This window comes from Momordica charantia, assembly GCF_013281855.1.
Source record: "Momordica charantia cultivar OHB3-1 chromosome 11 unlocalized genomic scaffold, Mcharantia_2.0 BLBB01000011.1, whole genome shotgun sequence".
NCBI lineage: Eukaryota > Viridiplantae > Streptophyta > Magnoliopsida > Cucurbitales > Cucurbitaceae > Momordica > Momordica charantia.
The window spans coordinates 3,075,354-3,100,180 of record NW_028275159.1 but is presented as its reverse complement, the minus strand read 5'-3'; the positions used below and the strand labels follow the sequence as shown (position 1 = coordinate 3,100,180).

The window sequence follows — 24,827 nt, the reverse complement described above, 5'->3', positions numbered from 1 at the left end:
GTAGAAATATCGATAAAGTCTTGATGTCAAAAATCTAATCTTTAAATCAATCATTTTTAACGAGTTAAAATTATTAATATTAATATTATGTCTGTTTATTCTTCGTACTGATGTCGATCCCATGGCATGAAAATATTCGATGAAAATTTTAGCTAGTCGGAAGTTTAATATCTACTCTTGGACAATACCAAAACTGAATTCGAAGACATTTAAATCGAGTAAAAAAATAGAGCGAATTTCAACGGTGGAAAAGAGTACGCGTGTGGTGAGGAAAATGAAGAAAAAGGGATTAGAGAAGAGGTGAAGTGGCTGAGACAGAGAAGATTTTCTTTTTATTTTTTGTTTTTAAATACTTAACTGCACCCATTAAATATTTCACTACTATTAAAAAGAATTATGAATTTTCAAGTAGGACTTAAATATTGTTTAAATTAATACTTTAGTTTCAAAGCTGTCTATTTTTATTGTTAAATATGCCGCGTGATTTTTCAGTTAAATTAACTAACAAAGGCATAATTAGATTTTATATATATATATTAGTTAATATTTTTTAAAATCTAAGCTAAGTTTTAAAAATACAAAAAATATGTTTTTTTTTATAAATTTGTTTTTGTCTTTAGTCAAGTGTATGTTTCAAGAAACCTAACAAACAAATTATTAAAAATGTACAACTAAAAATGGAATTATTATCAAATTAGATTTTAGTTATTGCCAATTAACTACAAATATCCACTTCGCATTTCCCATATAATATTCTCAGAGTAGAAAGTTTAATAGTTAAAAATATATACATGTGGGTTATCTTTTTTCTTTTTTTAATTTGCTTATTTCAATTATCCATAGATGAATCCATGTTTTATTATTACTCAAACAATTTTGAAATAAACAACAAAATTACAATGATTTAATATATTTCACTGGCAACTTACAATCAATCTCCTGTGAATTCTTATAAAATTTGCTGTCACAACGAAACTTCTGGTGAATAACGTGTCATGACTTATAAATATCGATTCAACAAATTTGGAGTAGGCATAATTCTGATTCCCTCTTAACATATAAAAGGAAATCATACAATTATTTTATTCAGTTAACGAAAAGTATGTTTAAAATGACTTTTGTGAAATTCTCATAAAAAGAAAAAAGAATATTTCACAAACAAACAACTAATCATACCATAGAACTCTTCTCAAAGTTTGTTTGGCTTTAGATAGCTTCAGTGGCCTAAAACCAGACAAAGGTAAACACAATAAAATAATAAGATCTATTCAAAGTTTTTTTTTTTAAATAAGAATTTTAAGTTATAATTTGAATGCTTATAATCCCTCCATACATGGTTTTCCTAAAAAATAAAATATATCACTACAATTGTATTTAAGGAAAAATAAAATATATAACTGAAATTAAAATTGGAAAAAGAATAATCCAAATCAGATAAAGATCAACCCAAATTGAAATTAAACAACACGAGTTTGGATGCAGTGATTGAATTTCCAATTGACCGGCTCAGTTCGTTAGTTAGTTAGAGTGTCGGTGTGTTGACATTACCCGTGAGGAACATATACTCAACTTATACCGCAAACGTCCCTTTATAGATCAAATGTGTTAATAAAGTATAGGTATACAATTATCATAACTAAAAGATTAATAAGATTTTCTTAACGACTAAATTGTTACATACAAATTAAAAAATTAACATTTGTTACTTCAATAATCGTAAAAAGATTAGATGGTCCTCACCTCATGTATTTACGTTTTTAATTGATTTAAAGTCAAGTCATCACATAACTTTTGAATAATATAGTCAAAGTATCATAAAATATTTAGACTATTAAACTAAACGATGAGACCTTTAAAAGACATAATTAAAAGTTGAAGAACATATTGAAAAACTTGACATGGACTTGAAAGTTTAAATACTTATTAAAAATCTATATATAATATTTATATAGTTCAAAAACTAAATAGATTGAAGGCTAAAATAACCATTAAAAAAGAAAAACATAAAATCATCCATGTGTTCAAGGAAAAGTAAGATGTGACTACGAGTTAAAATTCGGAAATAATGCCCAAAGATAGATAGAATTAGTCAATTTTACCTAGTTATTAAATATATAGAAAAAATATAAAATGTTAACATATTTTTTCAATTGGCCTATTAGCTCAGTTGGTTAGAGCGTCGTGCTAATAACGCGAAGGTCGCAGGTTCGAGACCTGCATGGGCCATTTTTTTATTAAATATTTCAAAAAATCCAAATATTTGTAAAAGAAGGGTAATAACGTAGTCCATTTGAAAGGAAGATCTGAAAAGAATGAAGAGGCATAAATATTAAATAAAGGGGTTCCGTTTGTATGGGCGGCGAAATGAAGGAATCAGCTGCTGAGGAGTAAATGTTGGGGCTGGCGTTAAGGGCAAAATATGTCCGAAAGACGTGTGACTTTTAATTTCAACACTCTTTAATCTCTATCTCTGCTCTGCCACTACCCAACTTCTTCAATGCCGCCTTAAATAACCCTTCAAAAACTATAATATATATATATATATATATATATATATATTATGTTCATTTCCCCCCCTCTATCTGATTCTCTTTCCCTTACGGCAACTTCAACGGGCACATTTCCAATGGCCAAAACGCCGCCGTTTCCCCAAATGTGCAAGTTTCTGATTCTGCTTTCGTTCTTCGGATCAGCTGCCGTTTTGCAACTCTCGGCGGCGGCCTTGTCTTTCGGGTTCTACGCCGCCACGTGTCCTGCCGCGGAGCTTCTCGTCAGGAACACCGTCAGATCGGCCTCCTCCGTCGATCCCACCGTCCCCGCCAAACTCCTCCGCCTCCTCTTCCACGACTGCTTTGTTGAGGTTGGTCAGATTGCAAATACGACGCCGCATTTTCTCTTCAATTTTGTCTGATCTTTCCGTTTACTATAGTCGTTGGTCTTTGATCTCCTGTTCTTGAAGGTTATTTTGGATTTTCACTGGCTTAATTTTTAATTCTCTTCCATTTTTGGCCAAGGTTTGTAGAAATCTAACTATAATTTATTTTGAGCAAATTTTAACTTTAAAATTTCCATCTTTATCCAATTCAATCATGATGTTGAATAAATAATGAGATTAATACACCCATTTTTCAAAATTTTCACATTTTTTGAAAATATTAATGTTAGTTAGTTGACTTTTATGTAATTTATGGATTGATTTAAGTGTAGTTTTTAAATTTAGTTGGCATGAGATGTTAATTTTACTGTTTATTAAAAAAAATTAAAATTTAATCATTTTTGTTGATGGGAGTACTGTGAAATGTGGGAACTAGCAGGGGTGTGACGCGTCCGTGTTGCTCCAAGGAAACGGAACGGAACGGAGTGATCCGGGAAACAGGTCACTTGGAGGATTTGAAGTCATCGAATCAGCTAAGAGAGGTCTCGAATTCTTCTGTCCCGCAACCGTTTCCTGCGCCGACATCGTCGTTTTAGCCGCCAGAGATGCCGTTGAGTTCGTGAGTTTTTTTCCAACTCTGCTTTTTTCAATTTGGGAAAATTTTCATTTGAAATTGTCGGTTCAAGTGATTGGTCATTGACACATTTACGGTTTACCGTGAATTTTACATATTTGAAAGTACTTTTAAGAGCCACTTGAACCTGGGTAGCTCTAATAAAAAAAATACTGAATTAAAATTTTCATCTAAATGTTGTATTAGAAAAAGAAAAATAATATTTTTAAAGAAATATTTCATCTTAAAACACTTTTTTTTTTATCGTCTTAATCCAAAGTGTTGATTTACCGTTTCTTAAGTTGTAATAATCAATCTGTTTGTTGATTTCTTTTAAAAAAAATACTAATAAAAAATTTGTTTGGCTGCAGTTGCACTACATTACATTTAATAGTGATTAAACATTTCTACTCCTATAACCCTAAAAAGATTTTGAAAATTAATTTTCATCGATCATTTAAAATATATATATATATATATATATATATATATATATATATATACAAAACACACATCTACCAAACTTTGATAAATACAAGAGAAATAGAGTAAATAAAATATTTTTTTTATTTTCAATTAACACTCTTCGATAGGAAAATACTTTAGCTCCTACCGTAAGACCAAGCGAAAGAGAGAAATGTAAAAATAGATATTAAAAAAATGAATGACTTATTGTTTTTTTTTATGGCGACCAAAGCTAATGGTTAAATATTCAACCACTAATGTTGAGACTGAGAGATAAATGCAAAAGTAAAACTTAAAAGAGAAAAGAATAATGCAAAAGTAAAAAACCTTTTTTAGAAAGAATAATAAGTTATCAATTAATGGGACTAAAGACAAAATTTGGTTCTCGAGTCTAGATATTTCCTAATATTTTCCCAATAATTTTTTAGATAATGGATTTGAAATATTCCTTAAAAAAATATTGTAATTATTTTAAAAGAAGTCTTTACTTGATATCAAACACAGTAAATTTTCCCATTCACAATCGCTTGAAAATTAAAATACTTCGCTAAAATTACCCCGTGGTTGATTGGTTTGATCCTTGGCACAGGCCGGCGGTCCCTTCGTCCAAGTTCCCACCGGCCGGAGAGACGGCCGGATATCGGCGGCGTCTAATGTCCGGCCAAACATCGTCGACACGAGCTTCTCAGTGGACCAAATGATGAGTCTGTTCGCCGCAAAAGGGCTGTCGGCGGACGATCTCGTGGTCCTCTCCGGGGCCCACACCATCGGAACGGCCCACTGCAGCGCCTTCAGCGACCGCTTCAGAAGAGGCCCAAACGGCCAGCTCACCCTCATCGACTCCTCCCTCGACGGCGCCTACGCCGACCAGCTCATCCGCCACTGCCCGGCCGGCGCCAGCTCCTCGGCCACCGTGGACAACGATCCGGCGACGGCGTTGGTGTTCGATAATCAGTACTATAAAAACATTCTGTCGCACAGAGGGCTGTTTCAGTCGGATTCGGTTCTGATGAGCGACGGCCGGACCAGGGTTCAGGTGGAGAGCTTGGCGAAGGACCAAACCGGGTTTTTTGAGAGCTGGGCCGAGTCGTTTTTGAAACTTAGTAGTATTGGAATCAAGAGTGGCGATGAAGGAGATATTAGATTATCTTGTTCTGTTAATAATATTTGAGAATTGGAAAAAAAAATAAATTATTGTATAATAATATATAGTACTTGGATAATTTGTTGTTTTTAGTTATGTTTTTTTTTTTTCCCTTTAGGAGCAAAAATTCATTTTAATTGAACATGATTGATGGAATTCCATCTGTCAATGGTTGAATACTAGAAAAAGAACATTTTAATTTTAAAAGGATTCGAATAATATTTAAAATTAATATACTCCCTTTAATTAAAATTAGCAAATGAGTTATACAAAATTTAGTCAACAAATATTTATAAATGACTCAGTATGAAGTTAGGAATATCGCTGCAAATTTTAGGTTGGTAAATAAAAACAATCCCCAACTATATATATATTTATTTATTTACTGTTACCTTTAGTTTAGGTTTAGGGTTTTATTTAAAAATTTGATGTTAAAATTTAAGTTTTTTTTGTTTCATTTTCATATTTTTTGTTTTAGAGAAAAAAAAATATTTTAGGGGAAAATGAGTCGGAAATTGTATAAAAAGCACGATCTGAAAGACAAGCCCCTGAGTTAAGTTCTGGCCTGCCCCAGTAAATGATCTGATAAGAAAGCGTTCCATATGGGCTTTCAGGGTCCACCCAATATTCAACTTCTGGGCCTGGGTTTGGGCTTGTCCATTTAGGCCCAGTCTTGACAATAATGACTGATTACTATGATTGAGCCTTTCAGAAAATTCAGACTAGAAATAAACTCTTAAATTATTAAGAATAAAACGTCAATAGCTAAAATTATTTACGGAATACATTATAAAGTGCTGCTGTTCAACTAATCATTCTCACGATTCTCCAGATAAAATATGTTCATATTTCTGTGTATAGATTTAGATAATGTAAAAGAGAAGAAAAAAAACTTGACTTCCAAGTTTTTGACCTATTGCTTCACTTCAGGTGCTTGAAATGAATTCCACACGTTTGGGCAATAAAAATATGAAATTGAAGCAACAAGAGAAGAAAAGATGGTCCACTTTTAAAATCAATCATGTTGTAAGCATATATTAAATTTTTGTTAGACATCTCAAATATTTTCATCGAAATTTGTATGTGTCCATTCAACTTGAGATCGACATAAGAAGTGAATCAACATTTGCATGGTATTGCGAAAAAAAGACTAAATATAAAAATATCACTAATATAAACATAATATTAATATTAATAATTTTTAACTTATTTAAAAATGATGAAATGTTTAATGGTTTGTTTAAATATTTTATTTTTATAACATTTCTAGAAATATTCATCAATCCCTACATTTTGTTGATATTTATATCAACATTTATGTGAGATTAAGATCTTAACATTTTCATCGACATCAACATGTACGGAAAAAATCAATGGCATATTAAAATTCATAGTACTCTTATAATTTTAGAAAACAGAAATTAAAATCTACCTTTGAATATGTATGATAAGACATGCATGAAAGTAATGTAAATTTGAATTAAATTATAATCTTTATCAATATATATTTTGAAAATGAGAGGTATCCCTTATATTGCCTTGGAACTCTTTCTATCTTTACTTAATCATATAAATTGAACATAAAATGTTATTGTGATTATTAAGTTTAGACATTTGGAGATTAAATTAAAAATTACAGTATTATTTCCACTTGAATAAAATTAAATTGAAAAGTAGTAAAAAAAAGAATTAAATTGAAAAAGTGTGTAGTATTTTCAGATGGCATATAGATTCTAGATGATAAAATAAGAGAGTTTTATTTTCTGGTTCGAATGCGACTAAAGTTGAAGGAGAAACTTCCAAGCGATCGGCAAAAAGAGTGTGAAAACTAGACTTGGAAAAAAGCCAAGAAGAAAAGAAATCGATTTGGTTGAATTTCCACAAACAATAATTAAAAAAAAAACTAATAAAGATTAAATAAAATGAAGCTCCAAGCCTGCATGCTGCCATGATAACGACTCATTGGTCCTCAAAAGTGTAGAAAGGAACAGCTGTGACAAGTAGTTTAAATATTATTTTAATTCTAATTTTGGTTATACATTTTCTCATGATATAATTGAATAAATGAAAAGCTCTAATTTTTAAGTTACACAAGTTTGAAAGCTTAATTTTTTTTCATGAGCTTTACTCTAGAAAATAGTAATATAAAACAATTAAATAGGATAACGATCAACATGAAACAATAAAATAAGATTCAGAAGGTAGGATCGGAAAATAAACAGCATGGTGCGTTCATATGTGGAATTAATTGAGTTTGACGTGGGAATGATTTTTTTTCCTTTTTTTTTTTTTGGGGTTAGTGCTAGCTGTTCGAAATCCATACAAAAAATTGAAGAAGTTATGAATTTTTTATTCACGTTAGAAACAGAATATATATATATATATATTTTTATTAAACAAAACAAAACCCATCAATTGTGGAGAAATGAATGGGTGGAAAGAAGCCACCTCTCATATTTGTGAGTGTGTGTTTTCTTTCACTTCCCACTTCAAAGTGCGAACTGCCCTACCAAAACCCATGATCTTTTTGTTGTTGAATTACAAGTCTACCCCCAATAAATAATGTTGATTAATTTTTAAAAGTGTCTAATAAATATTAACAGTAATTTACATTTTCTTTTACTAATAGTCATGGGTTTAGATCTCCTTTGTTTCCCTGAAAAAAAAAAAACAGACTCTAAACTCACAATTTATTAGAGACACTTGTATTTTATGTTTCATATATCTATAATTAAAAATAATAATAATAAATAGGTCAATAATTTATTAAATGTCAAGATGACCTATAAAAATAAATTTAAAATTTATTAAACATTTTGTAAATTTTATTTTCAATTTTGCTCTTTGTTTGAAAGTATCACCAAATAAGATTCCAGTTTTTTCTCTATCTAGAAATGGCTGTAGTGAGAGACAGAGGTGGAGAGGGCCCACAGAACCAGTGAGGTGATACTTATCGGGAAGAAGCAATTTGCTTTTGAAATTGGAGTCATTTTCAGCTTCTCTTCTACGCCAACTTGATTGTGACATTGTTTAGTTTTCGCTACAACAATTATGAAACTTTAGTAACTTACCTGTGATGGAAAATGGAATTTGCCTATCAAAAAAGTTAGAAAAGACTCCTTGAATAAGTAATAAAATCATTGATTAAATACTAATTACGAATTATGGTGGAAGTTCACGTGGTTAGATTATATACATATTTATGTTATTATGTATGTCGTGTACATTTTAGTTAGGTATAAACATTTTGACGTTAGTTAGTTACATATCTCGTATAATTGTGACAACAAGTTTTTTATATACTTCTTTTATAAGTGATGATTTTATTATATTTTTTTAATTAAAAAGATTGTATTTTCTATCGTACAAAAGAGAGTTTGATTGTTTAGATTTAGAGTGTTGAATTGACATATATCAATCACACCTTTTGTTTCTTGTCTCTCTTACTATTCTAGTAGTGACAAAATCGACAAAACCAACTTAGTCTATTTCTAGTAGTGACAAAATCGACAAAACCAACTTAGTCTATTTCATTAAATATCTTTGATTCTAGTAATCACACAGGGTCACTCAGGCTAAAGAGTGAAGTTGTTTAGTAAGTGAATATTGTCTTTTGAATTTCATCACAATAAAAATAAAAAAATAGAAATAAAAAAATATTGCGTGGAATTAAAATTTTAATTAATTACACCTTAAAAATTATGTACACCTAAGGGGTGGGTTCGCCTTAGGATGGATTGAGCTCTCAGAGTCCAACCTAGGTTACGTTTGCTATCATGATAAATTTGGTGGGTTCAATTGAAATTTATCTTGAAGGTTTATTTTTACACTCGTCGTTTTTTAAAAGACCCACAACCACTATGTGGTATTAGAGTTACATCTTAACATCTGATATACTGCTTTTATGAATGGCTCTTAATGTTGTATCACTCTCGAAGCCAAGACCCTTTACCATGACATCTACTTATTGCATACCATTATCTATTATTGCCAAAATAAATTTTCTCTATGTGATTTGAGTGACAAATGATGTACCTTTGACTTCACAAGTACCGGTCGCGGAGGACCAACTCAATAAAAAAGTAAAAATAATTTTAATTTTAATTTAACTATATTTAAATAATAAGAAATTGGCTAAAAGTAAAAATTATATAAATATGAAATACAACTGATTTAATATAATTAATTAAATATTTAACGAACTCATACTACTGAAATAACACTATGAACATAGTTTTTCTATACTACTGAAATAAAAGATTGTTGACTCTTCTCATCATCGCTACCGACATGTCTTGAATCCACAGTTAAATTTGTTGTGGCCAACAAGAATTATTTGGGGAAAAGAAAACAAAAACATGAATTGGGACCAACATGTTTGATATTTATGGACAGAAGTATCCTAAATATATCCTAAAAAACTTAGTTATGTTGTTTTAGGGCATTCACCAAATTAGAAACATTATTCATACTCTATAGTTTTAGAAGATTGTGGCTATGTATAATGTGTATAATAGAAACAATAGATTTATAGTCAAGATACTTATTTCCAATAAAAAAGTCATGGATTCGAATTTCTACAATTATATGATGTTGTCGTGTTAAAAATAATTATACTCACAGTACTATCAATTAATTAATTTCAAAATAAAAAGATTAATATAAATTCGTATTTGATTACGTCGGTGGCAATTTTATCTTTGTACTTTTTAAAGTTTGCAAACTTCGTCCCTATCTTTTAATATATCAAGGATCTTCATCGTTGATGAATGGTGTTAAATAAAATGAGATAGTAATTTAGTGCTTATATAATTATTACAACTATGTCAAAAAAAAATATGTTCTACAAACAATGATTGCTAAATAATTCCTTTTTTTACTATTATTATTATTATTTTGAGTACAAAATTCCAACTTTCGATATTTGAAGAGATATGTAATATCCTGACCAATTAAATTATATTTATATGGACATAGAGGACTAAATAGTTTTATAAAATTGAAATAAAGCGACAAAAGAAGAAAAAACTTTGAAGTTTATGAAGATGGGGTTGACAAAGATATATGAGATGAAAAATATAATCTAATCCGTTAGAAAAGGACTGCCACATTGTTGCAATTGCAGCTTTCAATCTAACAAGAGATATGGGAATATTCATATTACATTATTTAACATTATTGCCTTTTGGGATATTGAAATGGGATAACAAATCCATTGAAAACAATTATCAAAACAATGACTTTTAAGGAAAACATTAGTGTTTCACACTTACTTTTTCTAATTTAATAGAATATCAAATCAAATCATAAAGTGGGTGTTTACATCTTCGAAATTAAAAAGTGAGTTTATGAGTACTGTTATTCAAAAAAAAATTTTGTTCAACAATACGTGGAAAGACGAAGATTCAAATTTATATGTCGCAACTAACTAAATAAATTATATTCAAGTTAGTACATAAAGCTATGCTAATATTTTTTAATAAAATAAAGACTATTAAATAAAGTTTGATATGCCCACTACAAAAGATAGTTTAACTTCTTAGCTTCAACAGTATGGAGAAGCCAAAGGGAAAAGAAGAGACCTAAAGAAAAGATAACTTTGCATGAAGATAGGCTTTAACTAAAAAATCCACTGCAACATTTAACGAGTGTCTCATGTGCAAGAAAGAAATGGACTCAAAGAGACTTGATTAAATCAAGGATATTAACAATTCAATTCATTTCATCACTCAAAATTTCGATTTTGCCGATCATGTATCGTATAGAAAAGAAAGAGTCTGATTCAACGACAAACTTCAAAAAATTAAGACTTTTGCAAGTTAGAATCCCTTCTAGAACGGTCAAACTTTCCACTTGAAGGGGAGAGTAGGTCAGTTCGAAGAAATCTTAATTTTGTAGTGGTGAACCGCTCAAAGTTTTTATATGAAATATATATCTTATCAAATTTATTAAAATCATGAGTCGCTACAAGTTTTGATATGAAATATCTTTAAGAAAAAAGGGGTGAAATGGTCACATAAGGTGCAAATAATGGTTAGTGGTAGCAATTTGGTCAAATGGAATTCAATTGTTGTAGTTTGTGTTGATCTTCCCTTATACAAAGATAGCATACCACTAAGATTAATGGCCATTATATACACTATAGAATCACTTTTTAGTGCTTCATCATTCTCCTTCTCTCTCTTTCTTTAGAAAATGCCATTTGAATATTTTTTTCTACAAATGTTTACCATTGTTATATGCTTAAAAATGAGTGAATACTTTATATATTTAAATTTTAAAGATTCATAGGCATGGTTTATATTTGAGAATTAAACGGTCATATTCCTACCTACAGAGCTAAAAATATTATGAGATTATGTTTTGAGTTAGAGCAGGAAATATTATAGTGGTTTTAAAAATGTAATTATTGTTAATAGTTTTGATTTTTTTTTTTTTAATTTAGAAACTTTCCTAATTCATTTAAACAAATCGTAACTTCTTCTTTAAGAACTTGATTTTTTAAAATATTAGGAAAAAAAAAGTACAAAGTACTCCTTAGAAAGAAAGGAAGAAAAAAACACCAATTTAAACTTGAAATGAAAATCACCAGACTGAACCAAAAGTCATAAAAAAAGAGGATAAAGGACACAGGATATTTGAATTTTAATACATCAATAATAAATTGTTTGATCATTGATGAGTTTGTTTCAACTGTTTTTATTTTTTTATTTATTATTACCATTATTATTATTATTATTTTTTTTTTTTGGTGTAAAGCTAAAAGATTCATAAATAATGAAAAAAAAAAAAGAAGAAGAAGAAGATAATTCAATTGCCTTCCCCAGACTGAAAAGCCATGTGATAAAAGGAAAGGACAGAGGATATTTGAAGTCTAATACATCAACCATAAATGACTGATACTTCCACAAAAAAATAATAATAATAATAATAATAATAATAATAAAAAACCATAAATGACTGATTAAATATTTTTTTAGTTAATTCATGTCTATGTTTCTTTCTTTTTAATTTTTTTTTCTCTTTCAACAAGTTGATGTCTCCGTTTCAACTTTCAATTAATTAAAAATCAGGTCTGGACGGCATAAAAATTATTTAGAATTAAAAAAATATATGGATTAAATTATATTTCGGTCTCTCTTAATCATAATAGTTATCCTATTTTTATTATTTGACTTCGTCTAAGGAAACTATTTCCTAATTACCATCTTTATTAATAATTTATTTATTTTTACTGATTATTTAACAACCACCTAAATTCATTTAAAAATCCTACCCTCAACCTACTACATATGATTTTATATACTTTTTTTTAAGCAATATGGCTTTGTATATTTGCCCACATAAATATTTGTTAATTAAGTAAAATCATTACATATGTATTTATATTAGAATAATGTTTCATGCAAAATTTAAAAACTCAAATAAAATATTTTTAAATTTTCAAAGAGTGTAATAAGATAAGCATGAAAATTAAAAGATTTATTTATTTGTTTATAAATTTAAAGAGGAAAAAAAAAGTAGTGTTTGTAATTAAGGCTTCCATAATTGGCGTGATCACTGATTTTTGACTACTTTCATGAGCTTACTTAATTGGGTCAAGTGGGACCGGTGGGGCCCACATTTTCCTTCAACAATTTTAATTTCACCGTTTGAATTACAGGACAAGCTGGCCACAGCGAGTCTTCTCAATTAAATTAAGACTTAATTATTTAATTATTTTTTTAATTTCTCTCTTTCGAAGTTTTGGTAAAGGAGGAAGCAATTTATCTAGAAAGAGTGAATAATCTACCAATTGAGCAAACAAAATAATATCTTCTTTGATTTCAGATCCAATAAAACTTTAATGCTCAATAATGTCTAATTAATATCATTACCATCCAACCCTGAAATTTTATTATAATGTTTTTATTATTATTTATTATTTTAAAAACATAGCTTTTTTTTTTGTTGAAAAGAATTTTAGAAACATATCTTACCGTCTCTCAATTATGTCAATTTGAAAGAAAAAGGCAATTATTTATTTATCAAGTTTAATTCATCAATTTACTAACCCACTTCAATTATTGAAGCTTGATCATGTTTTTTCTCAAATTCCAATAATGAATTTAGAAACTATTTTCAAAATATGAAAGGTCTATTTAACTATAAAAATAGAGATGAAATCAATGTTGGTCAAAATAGTTAAAGGTGATAATTATTTTGGTTTTATCCTTTTTCCTTAAAAATTAAGTTTATAAATACAAGTTCCATTCATATTTCTTTATTTTGTTTGTTATCAATAAATTATATATATATATTTTTTCTGGAATGTTTTCAATTTTTAAAAACTAGTAAAAGTAGTTTTAAAAAAAAAACTTGTGTTTTTCTTTTTTCTTTTTTCTTTTCAAAAAATTGCCTCAAATATTATTGTATTTTTCAAGAAATGCAAAAAACCTACGGATGAGAAAACAAACGTAATTTTCTAAAACAACAAACTAAACACAAAAATATTATCCAACAGAATCAAATATTTTCATTAAAGTCTATTTAAATCTCAATACAATTTATTCCTATCAGTACTTATTTCATAAATATCAATATTAACTAATAAAAAAGAAAAGTAAAACATGGAATTAATTATAGTCAAAAGAGAAATAATAAATTTCTACCATTTTAAGTCATCTTATAAAAGACTACAGATAATTAGGTGGTGCCAGATTCTACAAATTAGAGAAAGTTGACAATTAGAAATCAGATTAGTGTTCTTGAAAATGTAATTAAACTGATGGAGGCATATAATTTTGGTTGTTGCATGGGCTAATCACTCCCTTTCATTGGTCTGGATCGCAAAATGACCATAATACCCTCGACATTCCACGTGTGCATCAGCCATTGGTCAGCCCCAAACGCGAGTTCACGTTAAGGTAGAGTGGAGCACAGTTTTTGGGCGAAGAAAACGCAGTATTTGGATGTGTGACGTAAAACCATTGGAAAATCCACAACTGTACTGTGGAGTGGAGCATCGTCCTTTTATTTAAAAAGGGCTTAAGGGTACTTCTATCAACAACCCAAAAAAGAAAAAAGGAAAAAAAAAGCTCAATTTTCTCAGAGCTCTTCTGCAGCTCTAATCCATGGCGGCTCTCTCTCTCTCCTCTTTCTCACTCCTCTTCTTTTTCCTTTTCTTCCACTCGTTCGCCGGAAAGGTCGCGCCGGACGGCCACCACCTCACTGTCGAACTCGCCGCCCTTCTGCCCTCCGCCGCCTGCAGCCGCCGCTCTGCCAAAGGTCTCTTTCTCTCTTACTTTTGCTAAATTTCAGTGTGAATATTCTGAATTTTGACCCCCCCTTTTTTAATGGTGAGATGGGAAACGAAAGTAATATTATATTATATTTTAATTATGGTAAAAAATTGATTTTACGTTAAACGAGGAAGATGAATAATTTTATTGGAAAATGGTACTTTGTTTCTTGTGAAGTTTTAAATTGGGGAAGAAGATAATCAAGAATGTAATTTTCTTTTTTTTTTTTTGGATGTAGTTGTTATACAATAAGCACGAACTATCATTAATCTCTCTGCCAAAAACGTGCTTACGTGTCATAAATATAGCCATGGCTATTTTTTTCCTTAGTTCAGCGATGGCTATTTCTTTATTACGACCTTAAATTTATAGTTTTACGATTCATTGAATATATATATATATATTTTTATTATTATTAGTTGTGGAAAAGTTTTAAAAAATCACCCAAATTAAAGGGGAAAAAAAAGACCAAATGGGTCTGTCTGTCTGTCTCTGAGCTTTATCTTCGTCAAATTTGAAGAATATGTTATCGGTGGGTTGTTGGTTTGTGGCTGAAAAGCAAAGGAGATTTTTTAAAGAGTCAATAAATGGGTCCTCAATTGAAATACTGAAGTGACTAATTACCATATAATTAACACATTATTTTAATATGATGACAAATTGTTTATGTTGGATTAAAAATTTTAATTACCCTAATTTTGATAATGGTTTCATTTTCTATTTACTAAAATTATATTTACCTACTAACACTTTCTTTATTTGTAATGTACTTCACGAAAAGATTTTTAAGATCTTGACCCAGATTTTAAAAGTTAGAAAGCAATTCATTTATTTTATTTTTTATGGAATCTTTCTTGAAATCTTGCTAAAGATTTTAAGCGTTCTTAATCTACAAGATAAGCCTAAATTATTATTATTTTTAAATCATTATCAGTTGGGTCAATTTTAATATAACGGGAAGTGCTACGGAAAGAATAATTACTAAAATATTGCTTATATTTAGAATTGTTTATAATTGGAAAATGATTCTTTTTTCATTTTTATTTTTATTTTTTTATTTTTTTGAACATGGAAAAATGATTCTTACTCATAGTCAAAAAGTACAAAAAGACAAACAAGTACACCGTCAGAGGTTGCAAATATTCCGAAACCTCATACGGCTGTGATATTAATTGTCAAAAATCATAAATGTAATTAATTCAGCTCCCAACTGAAGCCTAAAGCCGCCGCTATAAATGCGTTTTCAAGACCATCAGTCCCCTTCAAGTGAGCCTTCCAGAGGCCCATGGTTAAGACAATTCCTATTATTTGGCCCATTAAAAGAGCCCACCTTATACTTAATCTAGTACGTAGCCCATTTGTCAGCCCAACTTCGAATCATATTTACTAACTTTTTCCTTATGGAAACAAAATAAAACAAAAAACCAAAATTAATTTAACATAATTCTATCCCATTCTTATAGTACAACAAAGTGGAGGTGAGAGACTCGAACTCATGATTTATTGGTCAAAGACAGGTGTTAATTACCGCTAAGTTAAGTTCATATTGACCATATAATTATGTTGATTAAGCATACTCTAATTAGAGTTAAGACATTAATAGCTTTATTTTAAGTTATAGATTAGAAACACCTCGTCATATTCTTCTTTTTTTTTAGCTATAAAAGTTGATATAATTATTCATTTGATAGGAGACTAACAATGCTTTTTCCCATTACAATATGTTCAAGTTTTGATTACACCTCTTTTTTTTTAAGATCGTGATTATTATTAGATTAAAATACTAAAAAAAGTCAACATGAACCTAGTTTAGTTGTAATTTACATTTACTCCTGCGGTTTTGTATCTTGTGATCTACAAATTGTTATACTGAAAAAAAGTTAAAAATTCTCTCGAAATTGACTGGGTTGTGTTGTGGTGGGCCGGTATCCCAAGTTACAGGTGTGAAAAAAGAAGATTCGTCTCCGTCTCTGGAGGTGGTTCACCGGCATGGGCCGTGCGCCGGAGCTTCAAAAGCGCCGAGCGAAGCGGAAATCTTTGTCCGCGATCAGGCTCGGGTGGACCTCATCCACTCCAAGTTCTCAGAGGAGTCTGGTTCGGGTTCGGTCCAGCGTATACGGCCGTCGAAGGCGACGAAGATTCCGGCGAAGTCCGGCGCCACCATCGGGTCCGGTAATTACATAGTGAGCGTCGGATTGGGGACGCCGAAGAAGGAGCTGTCGCTAATATTCGACACGGGGAGCGATCTGACGTGGACTCAGTGCGAGCCTTGCGCCAGATATTGCTACAGCCAGAAGGATCCGGTTTTCGCTCCTTCCAAATCCACCTCTTATTCCAATATCTCTTGTTCCTCCCCTTCCTGCTCTCAGCTTGAATCTGGCACCGGTAAGTAATTCTAATTTCTACCTTTTTACTTCCTCCTCCCAAATTTATCTCTAATAAATTGATAAAATTATTAATTTTGTGTCAATATATTTTTTAATTGTAAAAATTAAGAGATTTTTTAAATAGGAAATTTAAAGTTTAGAGATTAATCAGATTGTTTAGAAATTTATTAGATAATTCATTTAGATTTTTAATTAGTTACTCAACTTTATCTGTTTATTTAGTTTATAATTTAAAATTTTTTAATAAATCACTATCTTTTGACGTTATCAACTGTTTGAATACTTACCCGACATTTGTGTTGATATATCATATGGTCCTCGTAATAATATTTGGTTTAATAAGGAATTATTGTGAAATTACAGGGAATGAGCCAGGTTGCTCCTCCGCGACGAAGTCGTGTATTTACGGAATACAATACGGCGATCAATCTTTCTCCGTCGGATATTTTGCCAAAGAAACGCTAAGTCTATCGTCATATGACGTCATCGAAAACTTCCTGTTTGGATGCGGCCAAAACAACCGCGGACTCTTCGGTAGCGCCGCCGGCCTTCTCGGCCTCGGCCAGGACAAAATCTCCATCGTTAAACAGACCGCACAAAAGTACGGCCAGATCTTCTCCTACTGTCTCCCCAAAACTGCCAGTTCCACCGGCTACCTAACATTCGGCGGCGGCGGCAACGGCGGAGCGCTCAAATACACGCCGATCACGAAAGCGCACGGCGTCGCCAATTTCTACGGCCTCGACGTCGTCGGAATTAAGGTCGGCGGAACTCAGTTGCCGATTTCGTCGTCGGTCTTCTCGACCTCCGGCGCGATCATCGATTCCGGCACGGTGATCACGCGGCTGCCACCGGCGGCGTACGACGCCTTGAAATCGGCGTTTCAGAAAGGCATGACGGCGTATCCGAAGGCGCCGGAGCTGTCGATCCTGGACACGTGTTACGATCTGAGCAAGTACACGTCCGTAGACGTCCCGAAGGTGAGCTTCCTCTTCAAAGGTGGAACGGAACTCGATCTGGACGCCATCGGAATCTTGTACGGAGCATCGCCGGAGCAGGTTTGTTTGGCGTTCGCCGGAAATCAGGATCCGAGATCCGTCGCGATTATAGGGAACGTGCAGCAGAAGAGTTTGCAAGTGGTCTACGATGTCGGTGGAGGGAGGGTGGGGTTCGGCTATAATGGTTGTTAGGGGTAAAACTATAAATAGGCTTTCTTTGTGGGGCTAATGGGGGAAATAGGGATGATAATAAGGGCCAAAGGGCAATTGAAATTATTATACTTAAGAAATGTGTGGTAAAAAGGAAGATTTGAAAGAAGTTTGCAAATTGGGTATACTTTGCAAATGTATAGGGTTAAAACCTAAAAGCCTTTGTTTGTTACTTCTTATTGTTGTAATTGTAATTTGCAACAATTACCCATTAAAATGTTTGATGAAATTACAAAAATTATAACCAGAAATGACTGGAAATGTAAATTTGAAGAAATAATGAACTTATAGAACCGTTCACTCGTAGAAAATGTTTTTAATAGTTAATTATATGGTAAACAAAAAAGAAATATATATATATATATATATATATATATATATATATATATATATTTGTTTAGTACAACATGTTGGGGATGAGATTGAATCTACAACCTCATGGTCAGGTATATGTCAATTACGGTTACTTTGACGACCTAATTCACATTTGATATACTAATTTGATCAAAATTGATTTATATTTTTTAATTATATTGATTCATTAAGTGTTAAGTAAACTAACTAAAAATCAATTAAGCTTAGTTTGTTGGTTAAAGTAATTATTAAGGGAAATAGCCACATGAATAATTTTGTACTAGAATGAAACTTTGAGACTATTACTAACAATGCATCAGCAAAAGGTTTTTTTGAAAATTCAATCTGGAGAGGCTGAAAATATATATATGTATTTTATTTTTTTTTTAGCACAACTGAAAAACAAAAAATTATCAAAAAGTACTACAAAACTATACATACACACCCACTAAGCTAAAGAATAATGAAACTCAGATGGTCTAGTTGTAAAATAAAAAAGTATAGAGGTGTGTTATAAATTCCACTTGTTTTTTTGTTTTCCCCTTCTCTAGTTAAAGTCAAATTTTTGTTTATCAATTGTTTGGTAAATTTAATTAATTATTAATTGACCATGTATGTCCAATTGAATAGTTTACATCTTGCATAACAATATTTTTTAGTTGATTTTTTTTAATCTTAGACCTAATTTTCTTTTCAAATCTAATTACAAATTTTCAAACATATCCTTTAATTTTATAATAACTCAATTTAATCATCACATATTTTTACATTTCATATATAAAAAGCAATCAATTATAACTTAATTAAAATATCATTAAAGTTTTTTTGTTAATTAAAATAATTTTTATTAATTTTTGTAATTTATCACACGACATGTCCATAAAATCATATTTGGTGGTACTTTTATTAATAATTTAAATTTTATTGGTAGAAACTTAATAAAATCATATAATAGTAATAATTAAAAAGTCTAATAGAATAGAGTTCGGTTGACACGTAAAATGTATTATCTACTCATCTATATCCCCGAAATTAAATTGAAAAGATAAATTATAATCACCAACTTTCCAATTCCAAATAAAGAGTGAGAGCCTCCATGAACTTGTGAAAAAAAATAATCATAAAATTAATTTTTAAAATAGTAACTTGGAAACTGAAAGTTCAAGATTAAATTAACACACAATATTTATTTAAAAGAAAAAAAAAAAAGAAACTTCGAAACTTCGAGGATTGTTTTTATTGGGGGATTCATTTATTAAGTTGAATCCCCAATTCGAAGAATGAGTTTTCAATCTAGTTATCGCAATTATTCTCTTCAACGATGTCGCTACTCGAAATCCGCCGGTGATCCGCCTTGGCACTCTCTAACCAACTCGGCGGTTCGGCGGGCGCTTCCACCACCACCGCCGCCGCCATCTCAATCTGAGAAACCCTAACGGCGCCGATTAACCGCTCCGGCAACTCATCCTCCGTCACTGCCTCCACAAGAAATCCAATGTCGATGGTTATGCAGGTCACGTAATGCAATGCGAGCCGGCAAATCGCGCTCGCCAACGCGGAGCTCCCGATGTCGACGTCGATTTCCAAGTAATTCGATCCTCTGTGATAATTGCAGGTTAAGGCCTTTCCGAGCAGACACGCGCTGTAATTTCCGACGGCCTTCTTCACTATCAGCGGTCCTTTCACGATCCGGTTCACGATCTTGAACCGCTGGTTCCGGAACGAATCGTCGCCGTGGAGGAATCGGTGGAGGAGAGAACCGGACGCGATCGGATCCTCGGCGGCGAAGTAGAGAACCGCGGCGTATTGGTCCTTGCCGGACGGGATTTGGAGATTGACGGCGAAAATGAAGCTCTTCGGCGATTTTCCTTCGGCTTGGGCGCGGCGGAGCGCGGAGGAGACGCGATTGTCTGGTCGCGCCAGAACGTTTTCCAGTTTGGAAGTGGATTTCAGCCAGTCCATGCCAGCGGGAGAGAGTAGGCAATCGCCGGCGGGCGATTTCTGTCGTTTTGTGAGGTAGTTTATGGAGCGAACGGAGAAGAGGTCGCCGGGGGGTGAAGCCCAGCCGTTGGTTCCGGTTTGGAGGTCGATGTGGCGTAAGGATCCACCGTGGATGGACTCGGAGATCCAATCGTCGGTGGCAACGGAGCATTTTCTCCGATCGGGAAACATTTTTTTTTTTTTATCAGTAATCGCTCCAAAGGAGATTGGTGTGAACCTGAGGGGGGGGGGGGGGGGGGGGGGGGGGGGGGAAAGGAAGCCTTGGCTTCAAGCAAACTGCGGGATTCTGCTTTCCTTTTAAGATCCTTCGGTTTTTTTCACCGATTTTCCTGTTTTTCTTTTTTCCTTTTTCTAAATGAGATTTTACCGAAGTAAATATGCAGATTTTGACTTTTCTGGAGCTGTAATTCAGATCAGAGTTGACAACAGGCCAAAGTATTTATGGGCAATTAAATGTGATTTATGAACAGCTATAGAATATTTTTCATTTTTGTCCTCTTAAGTTTAGAAGTTTTAGATACCTAACTCCTAAGCCTTTTTATTCTAATTTTGATTCCTACATTTTAAAAACTTAAATGTTTATTTGTTAAATTTTTTGTTCTTATAGAAGTGTGATATAATACAGATATATATATATATATATTTATCAATGATGTCAGTTTGAAATATCACGTCTGAAATTTAATAATTGTAGAATCAAAATAAAAATTCAGACATCAAAGAGAGAATACTAGAATACAAAAAATCAGGGATCAAAACCATACCTTCAGCCAGGAATATGAAATAAAAAATAAACCACAGGTCAGTTAAATCTATCCGAACTCATACGTTAGGTATAATGAAACAATAATCAGCCTTTTACACCAACTTTAAACAAGCCCAACTTATATATTCTCGACCAAAATACAAAATATAAAAAATTTCCTCTACTAACTTTATTAATTCTAGATAATGACTAATTATTTATGTATTTTCAGATATAAAAGTACAACAATCGTTTCTTCCATTAAATTTAATCCTTCACCTAAGTCTAAGACTCTTTTGCGTATATCTTATCATAAGGAATCAAGGTGGATTTGAAAAATTATACTACAAAGATCAAGTTCCAAGAGTTATTACATTAATAAACCATCTGATTTGCGCGCGCGCGCACACAAAAAAAAAATCATTGATTAGTTTTTTTTTTTTTTTTTAAGATTATCATTGATTAGCTTAAATCATTAAACTCGTTACAATATTTAATATTTTAGTATTAAATTAATCGGAAAATTTTTATACAAATATATAATAATAGATCAAAATAAGAAATAAATAAATTTCTCCCTATCTCCAATTCTGACTTTGTTTCTAAGAAAGATTTTTCATCCAATCCAGTCCCAATCTAAAAAGGATCTTTGTCAGCTTGGCGAAAACTCATCTGAAAACTCATCTTTGTCAGCGAGTACGATGATTTGATCAAATGAACCCCAAGAAATCCTTGAAAATACACTCACTAAAAAACTCATTTGGATCAACGTTAGATAAGAAATTTTCTGTTTCCCTTTGGGCTGTTCAAAAAAGAATACAAGTACAACATCAAGAAGATGAATTAATTTGAACTGAAGCATGCACAAGTAAAATTTTAAAACAAAAAAACTGATGATCTAATGTTGTGGATCCATTTTTTATTCGCATGATGTTTCATTGCACCTAAACTCACTCCAAATTCTGATTTTATGGAAGTTTCAATGCCACACCCAAACAAGCTCTACTTTTGCTTATAAACTTCTATATTTCTGCTTTCTTTGCGATAATATCAGTAATCTATCTCCCAAAGTAAAGTATGAAACCTAGGCTGCAACTATTTTGCCACCGATTAAAGTATCTATTACTTCACAGTTGCATCAAGATGATACTGCTAACCAACTCAGTGAAATGAATATCTCCCAACAGATTTCACTAACATACAAAGTTTCAATACCAAACAAGAGCATGGTCTCGTCCCCAAATATTGGAGCTTCAACCACGGACAACCCTTCCCAAAAGTTCAGCACTTTCAGAGTTTTCAAACTAAAATTTTGAAGAAAGAAACATTCTATAGCAAAACCAAGATAATTAAATCATATGGCGCTACCTTGTCAACTTATTCCCTATTTGACACAACCAAACAGCACCTAATATTCCAAATCAACTGACCAGGTAAAGTAATAAAAATTGCAAGAATGATAAGGTATAACTACAGATATAAAGGTTTAAAAATATACAATTAACTTCTAGGTTAAAGACTAAAGTATATTGCTAAAGAATCTATGTAGCAAGATGTTAAAAACTGATTTTTGTCCATATAATGCAGATGGTTTTCTCATCATGCTCTATAGATGCTAAGCAAAAGATGGACCACATAGTTCCATATCATAGGGCGACCTCATTGTAGGTAGCAACGCTGAAATGGCCAACTCTATGTTTATAATGGATCAACACAACAAACTTCTTACTGATATGCCTATGTGACTAGCTTAGCCAATTCTTGTGCCAGATCATGGAAATTAAGAATCGATAATAACAAGACATCTAAAATAAAGAACGCAAAGAAGCCATCTTTGGTACGCTACTGAAATAAAACTATAGAATATGCAGCCATAACATGAAGATTGGTGTTTTCATTGTCTTAGGCGTGCATGCAATTCGTAGCAACTCGAAAAAAGCAAAGTACCATACCCACAAGATACGACTCTTAATGGATATTCATATTCCAAAGTGCTGCAATTCAATTATCTTTCAATATTTCACTTCTCCTGAGAGTTTCTTATTCTTACATGCATTGTGCTACTAGCCTACTTTAAAGTCTATGTTGGACACTTCCAAGCAGGGAAACCAACATAGACTTTGATCCTCTCTACAGTTGAATATACCGATATACTGTGCACGATAATATATCAATCATAACAGTGAAAGAGAGATAGGAATTGCCACTAATTTACTAGGAAACATATTCAAGCTAGAACTATGATTAGAGAGCAGATAGCAGAGGGCATATCATATATCTTTCCAAATATAAGATCTGAAAGCTCTGTGCCAATCTTGTGTATCTCTTGGACGGTAATAAACTGTTATTCAGTTGAAAATTATTATTCCACAATAAGGGAATAGGCAATACTACATGCTCATGTGAGAACGTAAGAAGTGCTTCGATAGACTTCATCAATAACAATCCAGCTTCAATTTTATAATTCCCTCGATATTGAACAGTTTTAAGTACTGACGAGTGAAGGGGACAGTATAGCCATTCAGTGAATACCGCAACATTTATAGAAGATCATGAGTTTCTAACTTCCCAATATTGATTTTACTGTAGACGACTGACAACTGGATGATGAAGAAACGGTTTGATATCAAAATAAAACATGGCGCAGAGTTAGAGGACCAGATACACGTAGATTGATCAATTAGATCAAAGGCATAACCCTTACACAGAGGAGGCAACCTAAATCGATCGACATTAAAGAAAGGATCTATTATATATCATCCTCAACTGTTAGTTACAGTAACAGATAATGAAAATGGTACCAGACACGTTTCTCTGTTAGCATTGCAGCTATGAGCTTCGAAAACATTCAACAAATTAGGGTTCCACTAACCTTCTTATCTTCGGTTCAGTAAATCAAACTGTTCGTCAATGTGCTTTCCTCCTTTGAGGCCTGTTATCCGTCGCTAATCGGTAAATCCAGTAGGCCTAAAACAAAACTACGAGATCAAATGATGAATTTCACACTTGTAGCGACTGTCTTGTAGAACGAAAAAGTAGAGGTTGGAGTTGAGATTGAAGTACCAGAGCGAGAACATGAGCAGCTATTAGAATAACAACGATGAAATGCACGACATCGAGAATCCACGGCCTTGAATCAATCTGTTGCTGGTTCGCCATTGCAGATAGAGATGGATCGCGACTATGATATGCCCTGGCTTGCAAACGAAATTTTCATATTCACTTGATTTGCTAGCTTCGGAAGAGAAAGTAAAGTGAGTGATGGATGAAACTTGGCGCAATAATGAATAAACCATGGTGAAGAAGCAATGTGAAGCGTAATGGATCGTCGTTAATGGAGTCCCATCGGCCCGAGAAAGAGCCACATGTCAAGACGAGAATCCACCGCCTCCATTGAAACCATGGTCCATGGATCTTCCTCTCAAAGCCCAACTAAAACGCAAATTCGGCCTGGTTTCAGATTGCCCTCGTGACCTATTTACCGTACATATTAATAAAATTATTTTATATTACCAATTCGGTCCCTATAATTTGGCTTTAATTTCAGTTTAATCCGGGCAGTTTTAAAAGTTTTATTTAGTTTTTATGTCTTTTTTTTTATCTCAAATTATCCGTGAGCTCCTAAGATATCATTATTTTTTTTATTTATTCTATTTTAGCTCATTAATTAAAAAACGTATATCGCTGTTATTTTGTTTTATTTTGATGGAAAAGTTTTAAATCGATTAAGTAATAAATGAATAACGTAGTTTCA

The 24,827-nt window shown here is 32.1% G+C and overlaps 4 protein-coding genes and 1 non-coding gene across 6 annotated transcripts; 3 read left to right on the top strand and 2 right to left on the bottom strand.

Moving 5' to 3' along the window:
* Positions 1-2,152: 2,152 nt before the first annotated feature.
* Positions 2,153-2,226, top strand: TRNAI-AAU (transfer RNA isoleucine (anticodon AAU)). Its single transcript has one exon. It is a non-coding gene; the product is annotated as a tRNA-Ile (tRNA).
* A 332-nt stretch (positions 2,227-2,558) lies between these two features.
* Positions 2,559-5,176, top strand: LOC111009836 (peroxidase 46). Its single transcript, XM_022283057.2, has 3 exons — positions 2,559-2,860; positions 3,315-3,494; positions 4,543-5,176. The coding sequence occupies exons 1-3, from the start codon at positions 2,561-2,563 to the stop codon at positions 5,122-5,124; spliced, it is 1,062 nt and encodes a 353-aa protein (XP_022138749.2). The 5' UTR covers positions 2,559-2,560; the 3' UTR covers positions 5,125-5,176.
* Positions 5,177-14,129: 8,953 nt separating this feature from the next.
* LOC111009289 (aspartyl protease family protein At5g10770) lies at positions 14,130-18,284 on the top strand. 2 transcript variants are annotated; one of them, XM_022282351.2, is made up of 3 exons: positions 14,130-14,364; positions 16,320-16,763; positions 17,129-18,284. In XM_022282351.2, exons 1-3 carry the CDS (start codon positions 14,211-14,213, stop codon positions 17,953-17,955), a joined length of 1,425 nt encoding a protein of 474 aa, XP_022138043.1. In that variant the 5' UTR covers positions 14,130-14,210; the 3' UTR covers positions 17,956-18,284. The 2 variants fall into 2 exon arrangements, with proteins under 2 accessions (XP_022138043.1, XP_022138035.1); XM_022282343.2 differs by having other exon boundaries at positions 16,314-16,763.
* Positions 18,285-19,429: 1,145 nt separating this feature from the next.
* Positions 19,430-23,657, bottom strand: LOC148208024 (protein ENHANCED DISEASE RESISTANCE 2-like). The gene has a single exon (XM_088120243.1). The coding sequence runs from the start codon at positions 20,497-20,499 to the stop codon at positions 19,621-19,623; it is 879 nt and encodes a 292-aa protein (XP_087976369.1). The 5' UTR covers positions 20,500-23,657; the 3' UTR covers positions 19,430-19,620.
* A 145-nt stretch (positions 23,658-23,802) lies between these two features.
* LOC111024034 (uncharacterized) lies at positions 23,803-24,272 on the bottom strand. The gene is made up of 2 exons (XM_088120244.1): positions 24,137-24,272; positions 23,803-24,040 (listed from the first exon to the last, which is right to left on the bottom strand). Exons 1-2 carry the CDS (start codon positions 24,230-24,232, stop codon positions 23,981-23,983), a joined length of 156 nt encoding a protein of 51 aa, XP_087976370.1. The 5' UTR covers positions 24,233-24,272; the 3' UTR covers positions 23,803-23,980.
* Between the last annotated feature and the right edge of the window lie 555 nt (positions 24,273-24,827).

Coding starts and splice junctions, on each gene's coding strand:
- LOC111024034 (XM_088120244.1), bottom strand. CDS start 24,232: ATGGCGAACCAGCAACAGATTGATTCAAGGCCGTGGATTCTCGATGTC. Junction 24,041..24,136: donor CTGCTCATGTTCTCGCTCTG/GTACTTCAATCT, acceptor GTTTTGTTTTAG/GCCTACTGGATTTACCGATT.
- LOC111009836 (XM_022283057.2), top strand. CDS start 2,561: ATGTTCATTTCCCCCCCTCTATCTGATTCTCTTTCCCTTACGGCAACT. Junction 2,861..3,314: donor TCCACGACTGCTTTGTTGAG/GTTGGTCAGATT, acceptor GGGAACTAGCAG/GGGTGTGACGCGTCCGTGTT. Junction 3,495..4,542: donor CCAGAGATGCCGTTGAGTTC/GTGAGTTTTTTT, acceptor TCCTTGGCACAG/GCCGGCGGTCCCTTCGTCCA.
- LOC111009289 (XM_022282343.2), top strand. CDS start 14,211: ATGGCGGCTCTCTCTCTCTCCTCTTTCTCACTCCTCTTCTTTTTCCTT. Junction 14,365..16,313: donor CAGCCGCCGCTCTGCCAAAG/GTCTCTTTCTCT, acceptor CGGTATCCCAAG/TTACAGGTGTGAAAAAAGAA. Junction 16,764..17,128: donor TCAGCTTGAATCTGGCACCG/GTAAGTAATTCT, acceptor GTGAAATTACAG/GGAATGAGCCAGGTTGCTCC.
- LOC148208024 (XM_088120243.1), bottom strand. CDS start 20,499: ATGTTTCCCGATCGGAGAAAATGCTCCGTTGCCACCGACGATTGGATC.